Source organism: Lathyrus oleraceus, chromosome 4, assembly GCF_024323335.1.
Source record: "Lathyrus oleraceus cultivar Zhongwan6 chromosome 4, CAAS_Psat_ZW6_1.0, whole genome shotgun sequence".
Lineage (NCBI taxonomy): Eukaryota > Viridiplantae > Streptophyta > Magnoliopsida > Fabales > Fabaceae > Lathyrus > Lathyrus oleraceus.
The window spans coordinates 436266066-436285008 of NC_066582.1; the positions used below are offsets into that span (position 1 = coordinate 436266066).

The 18943-nt window shown below is 34.0% G+C and overlaps 2 protein-coding genes and 2 long non-coding RNA genes across 6 annotated transcripts; 2 read left to right on the plus strand and 2 right to left on the minus strand.

Moving 5' to 3' along the window:
• Positions 1–1761: 1761 nt before the first annotated feature.
• LOC127075933 (transcription factor MYB17) lies at positions 1762–4303 on the minus strand. The gene is made up of 3 exons (XM_051017454.1): positions 3833–4303; positions 3228–3357; positions 1762–2742 (listed from the first exon to the last, which is right to left on the minus strand). The coding sequence occupies exons 1-3, from the start codon at positions 3966–3968 to the stop codon at positions 2088–2090; spliced, it is 921 nt and encodes a 306-aa protein (XP_050873411.1). The 5' UTR covers positions 3969–4303; the 3' UTR covers positions 1762–2087.
• Positions 4304–4778: 475 nt separating this feature from the next.
• Positions 4779–8534, plus strand: LOC127075934 (zinc finger BED domain-containing protein RICESLEEPER 2). Of its 3 annotated transcripts, XR_007786711.1 has the most exons (4): positions 4779–4831; positions 4934–4999; positions 5140–6596; positions 6686–8534. XR_007786711.1 is itself a non-coding variant. In XM_051017456.1 (3 exons), the coding sequence occupies exons 2-3, from the start codon at positions 6500–6502 to the stop codon at positions 7318–7320; spliced, it is 732 nt and encodes a 243-aa protein (XP_050873413.1). In that variant the 5' UTR covers positions 4859–4999; positions 5140–6499; the 3' UTR covers positions 7321–8534. The 3 variants fall into 3 exon arrangements, 2 of the variants coding, with proteins under 2 accessions (XP_050873413.1, XP_050873412.1); XM_051017456.1 differs by lacking the exon at positions 4779–4831 and having other exon boundaries at positions 4859–4999; XM_051017455.1 differs by lacking the exon at positions 4779–4831 and having other exon boundaries at positions 4859–4999; positions 5140–8534.
• A 16-nt stretch (positions 8535–8550) lies between these two features.
• On the plus strand, positions 8551–10615 carry LOC127075935 (uncharacterized). Its single transcript, XR_007786712.1, has 9 exons — positions 8551–8700; positions 8804–8870; positions 8940–9069; positions 9223–9288; positions 9368–9458; positions 9660–9747; positions 9840–9961; positions 10162–10251; positions 10356–10615. It is a non-coding gene; the product is annotated as an uncharacterized LOC127075935 (long non-coding RNA).
• LOC127075936 (uncharacterized) lies at positions 10351–11185 on the minus strand. Its single transcript, XR_007786713.1, has 2 exons — positions 10744–11185; positions 10351–10646 (listed from the first exon to the last, which is right to left on the minus strand). It is a non-coding gene; the product is annotated as an uncharacterized LOC127075936 (long non-coding RNA).
• Between the last annotated feature and the right edge of the window lie 7758 nt (positions 11186–18943).

Sequence of the window (18943 nt, forward strand, 5' to 3'; positions counted from 1 at the left end):
TTACTTAGTTCAATCTAGGCTAACCGCTGAAGATTCTTAGTCTACAACCAGATTATTATTATTTTTGCTCAAAGGATTCCTTACATTTACTTTAACTACTCTAACATTTCTAATGGTTGTATAACTTTTCTAATTTCTAGCGTTCAATCCTCACATATCTGCAGACAAGCTTGGTTTTATGACCCTACTATATCTTATATTATTGGCAATCGACTACTTTCTTTATCTCCCCGCACAACTTATATAGCTTAATTTGTATCTTGAGTCGTTGTTGTAGCTTCTCTCATATTCTTTTTCTTTCCTATAGTCGGCATATTATGCTCCCTTATTTGAGGTTGTGGTCAAGTTAGACGTTTGGTTGCCTTTAACCCATATGTTCTAACTAGTCATAAAACATTGATTAATCGAGCTTGTTCAGTCAATTATTTACTTTATAATATATTTCAATTGATCTCATATGGCTTCATCCTCTAATTTTGTGACTCCTTCAAATATTTGTTTTACGGTATTTCATATGAATCTTAAGCATTGACACTGATTTCTACGATCAACATGATTCTTTTCAGTATGCTTTGTTCTGACTCACATACTTCATGAAAAAATTCCAAAATAGTTGCATGTCTTAAGGGTTCTCCAAGTTGAGTACGACAATTATGGAGTCCTTATGGTATGGTTATTGAAAAAATATGCATTCGTTGTTATGGATTGTATGAGTCAACTCTTATATTCCATATGTAATGAGATGTGTCATTTAACTTTAGATTCTATAATCTAAATCCATAATGAGAGGTTTCATTTCAATCTGGATTTTATAATCTGAATCCATGATGAGGGAATTTTCGCATGATTTAGATTCTATATTTTGAAAGTTGTCAAGCCATTGATTTCTATTATGTGGTCTGAATTGCACCATCACTTTTTGTGTATGGTCTAGTTTGAGTTGGCACTTTATGTGGACTAAAGTGCATAAGAACTTATATAAAATTATTTTATTTTTGTTCATTTGCATTTGCAGCTCACATAAAAAAAAATATTATCTCTACTCATATCCAATTAGAATGAACTCTAATCTAGCTGTTTTTTAGTTACTATCACAAAAGGATTTCTTCTCCCATTTTTTTGGATCAATGATGATGGTACATTATCTTATTTGAATGACCAACTTGATCAACTTAATCCTCGTCTCAACCACCGTGATACAAGAAAGATGGTAAGTGTTGAGTATCATTGTCTATCAATCTTTGATGATGGATGTGTTTGTTTCACCAACATGCAACTTTAAAACGACAATGATATGAGAACCATGTTATCTAAATTTGATTAGTATAGTATCTAAGAACCGATCAACTTAGATGCTACCTTGTTCAAATCTATTCTTAATATGCGTTCAAGGTTGATTTATTCCAATACATCTTCTAATGAAATTGCAACTTTCATAGTTAACCCTAATGAAGAAATATATAATTTGTATGATTTATGATCTTGTTTATACTTAATTGATTAATTGATGTTTTTAAGAAACATGCTCAAGATTTTCAAATTCAAATGACAATTTTTATCAAAACGGAATTTAAAGATTTAAGGAGTAGAAAAATAACTTGTCAAAGTTTTATATTGAATGAAAAAGAAATGTTTAGTAAATACCTCCATATAACCAATGTGTAAAGAATTTCAATAAAACATAATGTCCAAATCACATGTGTGAGTACTAGACAAATATGTCATGAAATGGCTCCTCTCTCATAATTATGACCCAACATATTTGAGTTTATAATTTCTATCTGGTTCAATGCTTCTCCATTATTCAATACATACCCATGTGCATCCAATAAATTCTTCTGTCCCATCAAATATAGAGTATACTAGTAGACATGGTACATAATTGTGAGACACAAACCTAACAACCTAAAATTCCACAATGTCATTAGTGTTAGACAAAATATATCTATCATCATATTCATCTAACCAAATTACTACATAATCAATCTTCTCATACTTCTTCAATGGCTTGCTTACATAGAAAAAACTACTTGGTGTCTACAAAATTAGCCAAAGCATCATCTTATAAAAGAGTTCTAAAGTAAGCTTCATTCTAAGAAGCTCATGTCATTGTTAGAAGGAAAATCCAACAAAAGCTGCAATGCAGTATCAGAAGAGTCTTCAAGATCATTAGAGCTTGATGAATCATCACATCTTACATGATCAAATAATTTGTAGTTTCTCCATTCAAAATCTTCCTTCACATTGCTTGCAGGAGTGGATGAAGCCAAATCTGTTGCTGTAGTAGTTGCAGCAGCAGAAACAGAACCACATTTGTTGTTATTACAAGATGACCCTTCTTGAGACATTGAGCTTATGCACCTAGTTTTGTCATCGTCGTCGTCTTCGTCTGATTTACGAACCACCCGAAAAGATTGTCCAACATCAGAGTTCCATATCTTAAGGAAATAGTCAGAATCAGACTTGTTGCTTGCTAAAGGAGTGTTGCTGTTATTGAATAACGGTGAGTCCTTTGAGAGCCTTGCTTCTGCCTCAAGTCTCGCGCTTTCCCATTGAGCCATGTGGCGTGTCGCGATAGACGAATTTGATTTGGAAATTGGATAGTAGTGTGATGAGGATACTGGTTCATGAGTTTGTGGATCAATTCCCTTGCTTATGAGACGTTTCTTTAAGTGCGTGTTCCATAAATTCTTGATCTCGTTGTCTGTTCTTCCTGGTAACTGAGAAGCTATGGCAGCCCACCTATGAAATTGTTTCATTTAATCGAAAATCTTAAAATATCACCGAGAAAATCGACATGAAAGTTATTAAAATAAGATATTAATGCAATGAAATTTGAAAATATTAGTTGGAGGATATGAAACACTATTAAAATATAACATAGACATCAAACACGACACTGACATTAATACATAGACATCAGTACCGTGTCAGTGTCTTCTATGACACTAGCACGCAATAGACAAGGGCATGCCTTCAATATGAGGTACTAGGCAGAAAATAATAGAGAAATTTAAAAATAACCGTTGGATGCTAAGAACCATGAATCCATACACAACACCAGACACGACAGTAACACTGACACGTAAACACCAGTAAGACACGACAGTAACACTAACACGTAAACATCAGTAAGACACGACAGTAACACTAACACGTAAACATCAGTAATACAGTGATAAACACTTATCTGCTGAAGCGAAGTCTAAAGAGAACTCAATAAATACCTATTTCCAAGGATCGCGTGAAGCTGTATGACTAGTTTTTCTTCCTCGGGTTTAAAGGGACCACGTTTAATATCAGGTCTCAGGTAGTTCGTCCATCTTAGCCTGCAACTCTTACCACAACGAAGAAGGCCTAAATCGAGCGAAAAGACAAGTTATATAAATTCTATATCACAGTTGTAGTCGCAATCTTTGATATCGTAGAAAATCGTGGTCAAATACATTATAACTAAACTTATTAAAGTTATAATGTATAAGAAAATAACTAACAATTTAAAACCATGGAAAGTAGCATGTGTTACAAAAGCAGCAAAACATCATGAATGTTGAATACAAACAAACAAACACAGCCAAAAAGATTGGAACTTTCTCTTCTCAGTACTATTATCCTAATAACAACTTGTTAGGTAAAAAGTACAAACCAATAAAGGGTCACAAAAAATCAATCAAACACATTTATTTAACAAAATCAAAAGAGAAAACTCACTTCAAATACACAAAATCAAAGAGAAAAAAGCATATTTAAGAAAGATATTCATGCTTCATGTGAATGAAAAGTAGATTCAGAAATATCTTAACATAAGGGTTTGTCATAAGCTATACAAAACCTGCTAACTTAGGGAGAGAACGCCAGCTTCCATGGCCACCATTTTTCTTGATATAACTAACAAGAACTTCATCTTCTTCACTAGTCCAAGGACCTTTCTTCAACCCCATCTTGTCACAACAAGGTGTCCTTCCCATATTTTGTCTCCAAAATGCAGCAACAAAGAAAGTAATAAATATGTTATAAAAAAAGAAAATGGTTTTAAAGCTTGAGAGCTTTAGAACAATCACATTATTGTTGATTTGTTTTGTAGCATACTTGAAAAGACTCTGGAGGACACTTGGAAGGTCTCAAAGTGAGGATGACATAAAAAAGGGAAGGATATAAATGTAGAGAAATAAAGTTTGTATGATATTTGTCTGAGTGTGAAGCTATTTGAGGAGAGTGAGGCATTATTTATTGATTCATACGGCGATGTGTAAGAACTGTAACTTGTGTAAGCTAGTCTCAAGCTGGCTTTGTGCATTTAATGTGTGTGCAGTAGAAAATAATATTGAGAAATTTAAACCAGGGATAGGGTACGGATATATTTATTTCATATAGAATCTGATATTGTAATAGATAGTAGATAGCAACAATATTAGTCCTAGTGGAACATGGTTTAGTTAGATCTTTGAAGTGATCTTCTAAACTATTCTATATGGTATTTCTTAGCGCTGGACAGAATAAAGAAATCCAGCCCAAACCGACCAAACCATGTGGCCCCTTAGACACCGGTTCGGGTGAGTCGGTTTTTCGGTTTGACGGTTTGAATAATCTTGGGTTCACATGGGTTAAACCGGTCGGTTTAGGTTTGAATTTATGGACCCGATGATATCCTAAACCGACCGGTTCAGTAGAAATTATGTTATAGACCATAAATTCCTAAATCAACCGGCCGGCCCAACCAAAACCAAGACTCTCTCTCAGTCTCAAATCTCAATTCATTAGTTCCACTTCTTCGTGAGATTCATACGCACAAACAGCAATGTTACTCCGGTAGGGTTCATCATTCTCTCAGGTAATCGGTTGATTCTAGGGTTCATCCTTTCAATTTCCAGTTCGTGGTTTCATCGTTTAAGAACTAACTCTTTCTACCTTCCAATTTTTCGGTTGATGCTAGTTCGTGGTTTCATCGTTTAACGAAGAACCGTCGCCGTCCATTATTCAACCACAAATCACCACCGATGTAAGTTACTCCTTATCTTTCTTTCTCTCTTTCCCTCTCTTTCTCTCTGACTATGGTTGAAATGTTAAGTTTGGTTGAACTATTTCTGATGGGTTTGACTTTGTTTTGTTTTAACTCCGATTCTAAAACTGCTTCTTCAGATTGATTTTGTGAAGGTGTTGTCGGTAAATATTGTTCCTACTCAGCTCGCCGACAACTTCCGGAATAAGAAGCCTGAGGTTTTACTCTTGGCCGTTATAAACTTCATGTTATCTATAGCTACTAATAACTAGCTGTTCAAATAAAAAGTGATTTTTAAAAAGTGATTTTTAAAGCTATAACTACTGCTATGAAGAATCATTAGTTACTGCTATGAAGAAATAATCATTTTCTTACACAAGTTTGAAATCACTTTTTTCAAGCATTAACAAATAGGCTCTTTATCATGCTAGTCTTGCATCTGACAGAAATAAGTTTAAGTTGTTATAGAGGAATATTTGTTTTTAGAATTAGTTATTTGTGATTGGGGCAAGTATTTTTGAACTACTGTTTTTGCAGCCTCATTGTTTCTGTTTTATTTTCTATTTATTTTGTACTTTCTTGATATTTCAATATGATTATAAAACTATTTCATTGTTCAGTTGTTTGGGTTGTGTGGCATTATTAGTTTTGAGTAAGCTAAGCTATACTTGATGGTTTGAGTTTTGTGGTATGGTTCACATTAGTTCTGGTTTTGTTTTGAATAGCTTTTATACTGATTATTATGGCTTGTTTGAATATTATGAGAATGGTTGGACATATCAAGATATTACGATGCTTAGGTGTTGGATCATAAGTCACACTTCATTTTAATAGTTGTTGCTTTTAATCCTAGGATTTAAACCTTTTAATTATAAATTTGAATTGAGGAATTCAATTTTTATATCTTCTCCGTTAGAGAATTCTTACTTCCCCCAATGTTGAAAACTTTGTTAGTTCATGTAAAGTTTATTATTCTCTTTTCTCATTTCATCTATTTGTATAGATATATAAATATAGATGATATACTTAAATTTTTACCTTAGCTGCATATTGAAATGTTTTTTTTGTCAATGTCTGAACCTCATCAGTCTTTTTGATTACGTTATCTAGTAATTTATATGCTGTTTCTGTCATCATATTTGGTTTATAGGGTGAAAGTATGTGCAAATCAGGCCTAACATATGTTTATATGTACATCTTTTAATTTGAAATTTGCTTTACACAATAGATCTGTCCAACTGTAGTTTGTTTTGGAAGTCGTGTTATTTAATTTGAAATTTGCTTTAACACAGAAAAGATGTAGACTAACAACCAAGTTTGTTTACAAAGTCTTGAATATTCGATAAAAATCAAAAAAGAAATGAAAATTTTAATAATTATGAGGCATGGTCAAGAGTGATTTCAATCTTGGTTGTTTCTAATGGATATCTGGTAACACAATGTGCTGTTATTGTAACGAGGAACAATATTCTAAAGGTAATTGGATGAGTCCTGCCGCCAATGGAGCGCGGCAAAAGTAGCTTGCAAGGAGTTGGAGTTCCTAGCTTGCAAGGAGTTGGAGTTCCTAGCGGAGTTGTAGATCAAGGAGTGAGTCAAGGTAATGCCATCACCTGTCATTTTTATACTGAGTGTTTGTTTAATAAGTGATACATGTTATGCTGTCATTTTTAAATGTATGAATTATAGGAGCAGCTGCTGGTACTGCACTCCCTCCACTTCGAAAAAGGAAACTTAATGCTAGTGGTAGTAGAAAAACTTCTACGGTTTGGGAAGAGTTTAACATTTTACCGGATGAGCCTGAACCTATAGCCGCGTGTAAACACTGTCATAAAAGGTACCGATGTGACCCTAAAACACATGGTACTTCTAACATGCTAGCTCACTCGAAAGTGTGTTACAAAAACCCTGCCCTTTTGTTGAAAGACCCCAATCAGACAAACCTTGTAAGCGGCGAGGGTGGGTTTTTAGTTCCAACTAGTCAAAGGTTTAATGCTGCAGCCTGTAGGAAGGCCATTAATACCTTTGTTATCCTTGATGAACATTCCTTTAGAGTGGTTGAGGGTGTTGGTTTTAAGCAAATGTGTAAACAATTGCAACCCCAAATGGCTATCCCTACTAGGAGGACCGTTGCTAGGGATTGTTTTCAGCTTTACCTAGCTGAAAAGTCACGTCTTAAAGCCTTTTTTAAATCTGATTGTACTAGGGTTGCACTAACCACAGACTGTTGGACTTCGATACAAAACCTTAGTTATATGGCCACCACTGCACACTTCATTGACACTGCTTGGAAGTACCAAAAAAAATTATTAGTTTCTCTTTAGTTCCAAATCACAAAGGTGATACCATTGGCATGAAAGTCGAGGACGTTTTGAGGGAATGGGGGCTTAGGAAAGTGTCTACAATTACCCTGGATAACGCAACAACAAATGATGTGCCTGTGAGTTATTTGGATAGAAGACTTAAGAGCAAGAATGCTTTACTGGGTGTAGGTGATTATTTGCATATGAGGTGTGCTGCCCATGTCTTGAACTTGGTAGTGAGAGATGGTGAAAAAGAACATGAAGGGTCTATTGAATCAGTTCGCACTGCTGTTAGGTTTGTAAGGTCTTCTCCACAAAGAGCTATGAAGTTTAAGGAGTGTGTTGAACTTGCGGGCATAACTTGTAAAAAAAAACTTTGTCTTGATGTTTCTACAAGGTGGAATTCCACTTACCTAATGTTGGATGCTGCTGAAAAGTTTGAAGCTGCATTTGACAATATGATTGATGAGGATCCTGGATACATCGAATATTTTGACCTCCTTACCGGTCCACCCGGTTCTCAGGATTGGAAAAAAGTTAGGGCTTTTGTGGTTTTCTTACAAACCTTCTATGAGGCAACCAAAGTGTTTTCAACTTCGCAAGAAGTGTCCTTGCATTTAGCTTTTCATAACTTGTCTTCAATTTTGTGTGAGCTTCAAGAAGCTTCATTTAACTTGAATTCTTATGTGGCTCCAATGATTTCACATATGAAGGTTAAATATGATAAGTATTGGGGGGATGTGGGAAAAGTGAATCATTTTCTTTACTATGGAGTGATCTTTGATCCTAGGTTTAAGTTTAACTATATTGAATGATCTTTTAATGATATGTATGGGCATTCTAGTGACCTTGCCAAGAAAAATATTGAATGTGTCAAAACTAGTTTGTTTAAACTATATAATTGGCATAAATCTGATCATGATGAGAATGTTGGGGCTAGTCCTTTAAGTGCACCAGGGAGCACTTCCCTTGGAGAAGCATCTTCCCAACCAAAAGAACCATCACCTTTTACAAGGGCTAATGCTTTTAAGAAACATCTGAAGGAAAAAGACACAATTGAAAATGAAAATGAACTAGAGAAGTACTTAGGTGACCCTTGTTGCGGGGAGGGGGAAAATTTTAGTATTCTTAATTGGTGGAAGGAAAATTGCACCCGTTATCCTATATTAGCAACCTTGGTTCGGGATGTGTTGGCAACACCTGTTTCTAGTGTAGCCTCAGAAAGTGCTTTTAGCACCGGGGGGGGGGGGGGGAGGATTTTAGATATCTATAGGAGCTCTTTGAGTCCAGATATGGTCGAAGCGCTTATATGTACTCAAAACTGGTTGAAGCCTTCTGACAATGATCTAAATGTCCTTAATATGACTGAAGAATATGAGATTAGTGAATCAATTGTTTCAGGTACGTTATTAATGAAAACTTTGTCTCTTTTAACATTATTTTAAATATTTGTTAAAATTAAGCCTCTTGCTATATGTTTAACGTATGTTTAAACAACTTGTAGAGTTTCAAGTAGCTACTGGTGGAGCAGCTGCTCCTACACAGGCTGGGCCTATTTAATTCTCGCCTAGGTATGAAAAATATAGTTTTGTTTTATGTCTTACATTGGTTTAACTATACTGATTTGATTTGATTTGCAGCTGTGAATTTTTGAATATTTTGGAGTCACTTTGTGATTCAATAAGACAAGCCTTTCTTTTTTGGAGTCATTTTTTGAAACTAAGGATGGAACCGTTTCAGTAGCTACTGCGTTTGCTGGTCATCAGGAAGGTAATGCCTCTGCATAATGTTCATGGATCATTTGTTATGTTTATTTATTTCAGATTGTTGTTATTTATGAGAATCATGTTTATTTATTTCAGATTGTTGTTATTTCATATTGCTGTTGTTATGAGAATCATGACTTAGAAACTTTTTGGGCAGACTTTTTGGGCAGCCACTGCTGCTAGTTTCATAACAATTCAGTGTTCGAAATGTTACATTTTTTTGGTATGCTTCTGTTTTAATCTCATTCGCTTATGTGCTATTTTTTTATCTGAAATATGACTGGTTTTTTTCACTCTTACAGACTTGGGGATTAACAAATCTATATTCATTAAGCCCAAGACATTTCACCTTACAGTACTAATGCTTAAGCTGTGGAATAAAGACAGAGTGGGGTATACTATACTATATGTTAGGTTTGATTATGATTATGATAATTGATTGGTTAAGCATCATTAATCTGTACCCTTAATCATCAATAATACAATTCAATTTTTTTTCCTGTTTTGGATTTGAATGAACTCTTACTCAACCATTTTTCTATATACTTTTTTTATGCATAATGTTGATGAGATTCAAATTTTTTTATTTTGCAGGCATATCAAGAGGAGACTGAATAGCTCAAGCTTCTTGCTGAATGGAAGAGAAAGAAAGGTGGATTCAGAGCTACCATGTTTGTTTTTGGTGAGTACAAGACCATTGTTCTCAAAGTTTACCTACTGAAAAGAGGTTTCTATCAGTGGTAGCAAACCCTGTTAACCTTGTTTCTGTTATAGGAAACTTGGTGGCGGCTCAAGTTGCGACAGAAATCGGTTGGAGCGAGTTTGCGATTTCAATGTTTTCACTAGGAATGGTACATTATTTGCAGGCCAGGACTGTTCAAGAAAACTATAAAAAGGTTAAACATTACATGGTGGATCTACTCATTCCCTTTAACATTCCTTGGTCTAGCTTGTGCTGAATATGCTCATGAAGTGAAAACAAGCATGGCCTCTGGTTTAATGCTGCTGATATGTATTGTGTCTGTTTTGGTTTTTGTTTTTCTCATGCTAACTAATGTTGAATATGATAATGCTGAAGTTCTATCTAATTACACAGAAAGCTGCAATAAAGAAGATGGACATGAAAGCATCAAAAGAATTTTTTGCCGAGCTTAAGGTGTTAACGCGTGTTCATCACTTGAACTTGGTAATAGCTTATGAAAAGAATTTGATTTGATTTTATCTTTTGTTATAGAAATTGTTATGCACTAGCTCTTATATATACAATTGTTGATTGATGATCATCTATAGGTAAGGTTGATTGGATATTGCATTGAAGGTTGATTGGATATTGCATTGCCGGAATGGACTTGTCTCTTACAATATTGAAAAATGCACACACTGCTAGAGAACTAAAATGCACGCCAAAATTGGACTATACTTTTGAATTAGTAACTCCTGCAACTGCACAACCTTGGTTTTTCACAAGTCTCACCGATGTATTGGACGTTGTTTCACATGTAATCTTTTCCATCGATCTTTTGTATTTACTTTAATCCACTTAATCTATTTTTCACACTTTTTTGGCCCCATTGCAATTTCCTGTATTATATACAGTATGAAAACAAAAGATTCAAAGCTCAAAACAAAACTTCCAATTACGAAAATAATTTCAAGCATCTTGCTTCTGCAAATAAACCTTTTCTGAGACCAGTATCAGACATAATAACATATCATCTCTCTTACTATTACTATCCATGCATAATTTGTTGCTCTACATCCCCATTCATCACAGAACTGTGATGATGAACCATATACCACCGTCCATTATGGAACTCAAAGACATTTGTTACATTGAACGACCCTGTATCCATGTCAGCAAGATAGATATAATATGAGTAGAAATTTAGAATACAAATGTTAACAATGATTGTTCAATCCATTTCCGAAAAATGCAGCAATTTCATAAGTTTTAAGATATATTGTTTTATTTTTTTGTTCATAAGTAAACTAAAAGTTTAAAGACTAGTATAAAATTGTGCTATTTAAATCCTAGATAAAATCCACTTGTGTTGGGTTTATTTTGGAATGAGCTCAATTATTTTTAAAACCGAATAAACCGCATTATGAAACCGAACCGAACAAAATCGAAACCGAAAATAACCGAATTGCAAACCGGTCGGTTTTGGTTATGTTTTTTCCAACCGATGGTTAGGTCGGATTGGGAATTTGGGCCCGAAAACCGATCCAACCCAACCGATGTCCATTTCTGATTAGCAGACAGCCAAAATCAATTTGAATCTGATGTCTTTGACCATCATCTGATGGAGTATGGCAATTCTTTGACTTATGATCATTGTAAATATTAAATATAAATACTAAATTATTATATCAGTATCTTCATCCAAAATTTTAAGGTATTAGGCATATGTATCATCTGTCTTATAAATTCAACATTCTACTCATTCATAGGAGATGTGAGATTTAATCACTCACACTTGAATCCAACAATCTCATGTCAGTTTTCACATCCCATAATAACATCTAACACAATCACAACGTAGGGACATTGTGCGGAAACTTCAAATGATGATTAGAGAATAACACAATCACTATAGAAGAAATAACGTGGAAACCCTAAAACAGGAGAAAAAAACATGGTCTTTGTCAAATGACAACTTGAGAATAAGACTATATAAAAATTATTGAAAGACATAAGATATCTCAACCACCTCACGGTCGCTCTAGTGCACTCATATCCTCCAAAAACAAGTATTTAATTTTATCTTACAACACTCTAACACAAGAGTATATAATAAAAAAAACTCAAATACAAACTTAAAGTGATTTTGACTGGTACATTTTAAAACAAATAACTATAGTTCATTATATAGTCTTGGCCTCCCAGTTCCCCATTAGTATTAGGCATTGTGAAACTTCTTCAACATGTATATTTTCAACCAACACCAACAATATCCGCATTTATTGAAAATGATGCATCATAGTTCAGAAGAACTATCATATTCCACCATAAATAGTATATATATGAAACAATCATAGTTCAGAAGAACTATCATACTCCACCATAAATAGTATATATAGGAACATGAAGCTATATTGTTCCATGGATTTTCATATTGTATTCACCGAAAATCATAGTTCAAATATAACTATCATATTCCATCATATTAAATATGTTTCACTTGAAGTTAAATAACTCCAAGAATTTTATAGTGTCATCACCGATAATCATAGTTCAAAGAGAATTATCACACTCTATTAAAATGATTTTTTTTACTTGAAGTTAAACCACTCTCAGAATTTTCACATGTAAACAAATTAGACTAAAAAGCTTATGATGGAACTTTCATGTTGGCATGAAGTTCTGCAACAAACGACATAATCTCATAGGACGTTTTGCTTCAATGTTAATCAACACTTATATTTTAACCAACACCTTGGATAATTCTATATTACCAACACAACTTTTGTTTTAATTTTTTACATGTAAAAAATGATTCTTACATCTATTTTCTCTAGGTCAAACTACACTGCAAAACTCCTAATTGCGGCTCAATAACATTGCCCTTCTTTTCTCGTGTGGAAGATTAGACAAAGCTCCAAACACATAGCATACTAAGAACTCATAACTTCGGATCAAATTGAAGTTCTGATACCACTTGTTAGGGAGTGTGAGGAAGAAAGAAACAATAATGGGTCTAATGCTCTAGGACTACAAGAAATGAGACGACATAACTCCACCTAAAATCTTAAGCCATTAGCTATATGGGTCAATTCTCTTATAAATTCAACATTCTACACAATTATAGGCGCTATGAGACTTAACCACTCACACTTGACATCCTATAATAGTGTTCAACATGCGATTTATCAACTTTTTCCCCACCAAGCCGAACGAATACTTTGATACCACCTGTTAGGGGAATTCCATGAAGGTGGGAGTTGCAATGAGTTCGATGATCCAAGATCACAAGAGAGTGGGATGTCACATCTCTATCCAAAACCTTAAGGTCTCAAATATATGAATACATTTTTTATAAATCATATATTCTACCCATTTATAGGTGATGTGAGACTTACCACTCACACTTGAACCCAACACATAGAGGGTTTTTTCCGCCAACGATCATATCATTGTAATTGTCACCTCTAGATCGGTCAGTCCCTCAAACACCAAGAAAAGTATTTGTCACATGCGCCACTGTCTTGGCCTCTATTTTTCAGCAATTTAGACGTCATTTTTCTCAATGGTCCCTCCTCTTTCCGTGTGTGTGGTCAAAATCGAATTCTCACGTACTTTGTTTTTGAGGTATTTTTGTCACAAATGATTTATATTTTGGTTATTTTTCATCATATTCTCAATAGTTATCTTGTTTATAGTAATACTCCTAAGAATGTTTTGGTTCTTGACTTAGGTATTACCGATCATATGACATTTAATTTCATGTTACTATTCTCATATACTTCACCTTCGAGTATACTAATATCATTCTTGTTGAGGGCTCTCATGCTCGTGTTGCTTGCATTGAAAATCTTACTTTTCAAAATTCATTCAAGTTACCATTTGTATTTCGTGTTTCTACATTTTTCAATTATTGACACATGTTTACAATTGTAAAATAATTTATTTCTTTTATTAATGATTGTATTCGAATAACTTGTATTTTCTTAATATAATATTAAATCAGAAGTACCACAATTATTTATCCAATTTCATAATATGGTACAAACACAATTTATGAAAAGTATAAAAGAATTTGTTTTAACAATGGTGAAGAATTTTTCAATCATGTTTTTTTCAATTTCACAAGTGAACATGACACTATCCATAAACGCACATGTGTCGATGTCCCTCAATAAAACGGTGTTGTAGAAAGAAAAAAAATCGTCATTTACTTGAAGTTGCTAGATCTGTCCTATTTCAAATGTATGTTCTCAACTCTTATTACGGAGAGGTAGTTCTTACTGCTGCCTATTTGATTAATCATGTCACATGTCGAGTTTAGGTAATATTAATCTTGTTCAATTTATGATCTCATGTTTTCCCTCTATTCCCATCATATTAAATCTTGAGTCTCGTGTGATTGATTTTGTTGTGTTTGTTCATGTTCATAAACAATATCGCAACAAATTGAATCTCATGTAGTCAGATGTATCTTTTTGAATTATACACCTAACAAAAGACGGTACAAATATTATCATCTTCCTAATCGAAAACTTTTTAACTCCAAAGATGCTTTCTTCCATGAAAATATGTCATATTTCACTCGTTCCAAGTCTCGGGGAATAACATAAATGACTTAAAGTCTAAGTCTAAGTTTAAACACCTATCACTAACACAACACCTAAACTTGGATCAATAATTATTCTTGATCCTCTAATAGTTGAATAAGAACTCAAGTCTACAATTCATCATAGTCCTCCAATGTAGTATATTTTGAAGAAATTGTTACTTTTATCATTAACTCTATGAGAGAAGAAATAAACTTGACTTGCTCCTAAACAAGTTCAATCTTCTTCTAATGACTCTTAGATTTCTCATGCTTGTGATACTGACCCAAATAATTTATATATTTATGATACCGACCAAGATGATTTACCTATTACTTTAAGAAAGGGAAAAATATCATATCACTCCGTATATAAATATTCTATTTCTAAATTTGACTTAATGTCCAAAAAATCTATTAACATAAAGCTTTTAGAGGACCGGTGAAACTAACAAGTTTGCGTGTGTTTTTTTCATGTCTACAAACATTTGGTGCATAATCACATCTATACTAATATAAATATAAAAAATTGAAAATATTATACAATCCATAAATAAAAATTTGAAGGAAAAGTATTGTACATAATCTCTGGTTGGAATTGAGTAAATTGAATTGTTGTCGGAAAAAACTTGCACAAAGAGGTAAAGAGTGTGAATTGAACATTTGCAGATTTTGATTTGCACATAAATGGTATGGGAGAGAAAAACAGAAGCAGTGAATATGATAGTGACAGCATTAATGAGAGTCAAGAAAGAAAAAAAAAGAAAAATAGTAGTAAAGTATTGGATCAATGAATTGAACATCAACACTTACATACAGTGACGTGCTGAGATATGTCAAAGAGAAAAGACTGAGCTCAAACGAAAGCATTAATGGAAAATGCATTTAATGGCTTTTGCAGTGTAAGGATACTCTCAGAAGAGACTTTATTTTTTGGCCGCAAGAAGTTATTAAGATCCATTTTTGATACAAGTGATTCAATGAGTAAATACTTCTTAATACTTAAAAATTGAATAGACTTAATATCCATTTTTTCTTGCCATTGGATCGAATTTAAAAACTTGTAAGAAAATAAGTTTTTTTTCTTACATTGAATAGATTTTTTTAATGTGGTTTGTTTTTGTTCTTGTAATTTCTCTGATTTTTTATGGAATAAGTTTTGTTTGTGAATTGGTGTTGATGTCATGTCGATTAATTCATCCATCTCTTTGTTTGTTTTTTGGTCTTGCTTTTTATAGGTCTATTATATCTTGTAGGTATTTCATTCTTTCAAGGGTTGTACTCTTATAAGTATGGATGTCATGAGTCTTATTAAGGCTTTAGCTTGGGATTAGTTCAATGTTTTCCATAGAAAAGGGATCAACATTGATTGGTGTAATAATCTCGGAGCTTGTTGGAAGTACTTCTTGTAGTTCTTTTTTGTGATTGGTTGTTGGTTGTTGTTTGATTTTTTTTCTTAGTTTCTTGGTTGTATAAGGGTGAGCATCCATAATGCTTCTTTTTAATACTAAGTTGTCTATTGCTTATAAAAAAAATCGTCAAAATATGGTGATTTGGCGCTGCCATTTGACTTTTTTTTAATAACGTCTTTATTTTTTATTTTTAAAAATGTTGAATTGACATTTTTCGTTTCAATTTTTTAAAATTTAGAATTTAAAACATTTATATTTTGTAATGGAACCAGAGTTGATCAGTAAGTGGGGATGCAAAGTTTATTGTGGTGGTTCTGAGCTTCTTATACGATAAAGAAGGGGTTATTCCGTAGTGGAATCAGAGTTGATCGATAAGTGAGGATGCACAGCTTACTATAGTGGTTTTGAGCTTCTGATACGGTGAAGAGGGATTGGCCTGCAAGATTAACAGTTCGACGTTTAAGTCAACATGAGAATGAAAAGAAAAGTATGAATTTGAATAGATTTGAATATCTATGATATGACGCGGTTTTCTTCTTAAATAAGAGAAATGGTTGGCAATTGAAAACGTGATGTGAGGCGTGGATCACGATCACAGTCAGATTGATTTAGATTGGCTTATCAAAAAAGATTGATCTGGATGACCAACAGGGAACTTGCATGTGAGATTGCCTACTCATAAAAGGAAGAAGAGTCTACATGTTCTGCACTTTATTCCACTTGTTTTGCTAATAGGCTTTTTATCCTTGGGCCTTGTGGGCGGCTCAGAACAGTTGTTCCCTAAGTCCTTGTTTTTGTTTTGCAAGACGAGAGTTTGTCACACGTGCTCTTACTCGGCCATAGAATTTGTGGATATATAATTCTTTGACGGGACGTTGTTGTTCTTGGGAATAGGTGCATTAAATGTCTTTTTTGGAATAATTTTTCTAAGAGCGAATGACATGTCTCTCTATGCTAGTTGGAGACAATGTTTCCTCTTCTTTAGAGCACTAGAGTGTTTTCGAATGGTTTTTTAGGAGATTCCAATCGTTAGTGGTGTGCATTAGATCGTACGATCCTCAATGGAAGGGTGTTACATAAAAGGCTTATGAAGCATTATTTTAACCTTTTTTCCATTAGCAACATGCAAAAGAGTCTTTCTTGCTTCCTTTGTCTTTTTTCTCCATGAGCTTTTATGTTCCATCATTTGGTTAAGTTCGTCTGATCATTTTCATTGGCATTCGTTATGCGTGTTTGATTGATCGTTCCTCTAAGATAAAGTTATCATTTTCTTGGCTTCTTCTCCTTTTTCTATATTTTTGGAACAATGAATAGTTTATCTTTGTATTTCTTACATGCGAATTTTCTCTGCTACTAACATTTCCTTTGAAAGGGAATCGGTATTTAAACTTGCTTGCTTGCTATACTTTTTATGTATTGAATTTTCTTCATAGAACTTTATTCATGGAGATTCTATCAACCTTGACCAAAAAGGTAAGTGTGGATATTTGGGGTGAATGGGTGGATAGAGACATATTGGAGATCATTTTTGCTTTTGTTTGTGAGGACGTTTTGGACCAGTCTTCAATTGACGTGAGTCATTCATCTAATTGGGGAGTGTTTCCTCCTAATGAAGATAAGAGGTTGTTCAGCTAATATGATGGGTGTGTCATCCTCTTCCATGAGTGTTTATTATCCCCCATAGGCTTTTTCTTCCTTTCAATGAGTTTAAGGTCAGTGTAACAAACCACATGTGGATTTCCCCTTCACAGTTACATCTTGTTCCATTTTGGAACAAGAATTGGTGTTGATTGGTGATAGAGGATCTCAAATTGGTGGTGCTGATCTTCGATATCATGGCGCGGGGTGGAGATGCAACGTTAGCACTCCAAAGTCCAAGTGAGTCCAGAGTCTAAGATGAGGAACGTGAAAAATGGAGATTAGAAAAGTATATCTTGAATCTCACGTGTGCTGACTTTGTACGTTGGATTATATTGATTGGGCATGCATCTGATTTGGCCTTTGCTTCTCGGTCTTTGGTCGACCCAGAACAGTTGTTCCCCAACACCCTATTGATCATAAAAAATTGAACATGAGAATATCAAAGCAAGTTAAAGAGAATTATATAAATATGTACTACACATACTTTCATGGCATGCGTACTAGAAGATTTATGGCACGACAAAGAGGTTTTCTCAATCAAGATCGGGTCACCTTGTAGCGGTAAATTCATGACCATCAAGTTATAGATAAGCTAGACGTCAATAAAACCAGAGTAGCCACCGCGCTTTTATTGTTTCCAAGAGAAAAGGGGAAAGTACGAACAAAACCCAAAGATAAGAAGTTTTTAAATCAAAACTAATAAAATGCCAGAGATTACAGGTAAGGGGTTGGTTACACAGAGGGAAGGTGTTAACACCCAAAGTGTCCTAGGTACTCCTAGGGAGCCCTTTCTTGTGTGCATATGTGTTTTTGTACAAATGATGTTTGCAAATAAAAAGAGTGTAGGGATGAGAAAAGAATTCATTCATTATATTTTTGTGTTTGGCAAGACCTTCGGACTTGTGCCTACGTACCAACATAAAAATGAGGGATCAAAACCTCGTAGTTCGTGGTATCAATTTCAAAGTGAGTGTATTGTTTTTAACAAAATTTTAAGTTTAACAAAGGCACAAAAGGCCTAAAATGATTTGAATGAGTGTTAGTTCTTTTCGGATTTTAAATTTTTATGTCAAGTATAGTTTGGTTTATTTACAAGTTTGATTTAAGAAAAAGTTTGAAAATGCAATGGCATAATGCCAAAGTTTCTAACTTGCAATATGGTCAAAGTTTAGAAAACAGATACAATCAAAGAAGATTTTAAAAGGGGAGGAGAGATTTGAAATTAAAGAAATGGGGAAGAGATAAAGAGACTAATCATAAGCATAAATTTAAAAGTTGAGAGCTGAAAACACACAAAAAGGATATGCAAAGTGGGGGACCTAATCTGATCCATACTTATGTTGATTTTGCAATCAACTAGCCTTAGGATATAGAGATATCATAGGTCCATGACATGAATAGATAAAGAAGGGGAATGAGATGAAGATGGAGGGGGAATGGATCAAACACAAATTGGTCAAAGGAGAATTTTTACCAAATTAAGATCATTCATTCATTTTGGGAGATGGAATGTACATTCCATCAATCCCCTAAATCCAATGATCTTAACCTAGCA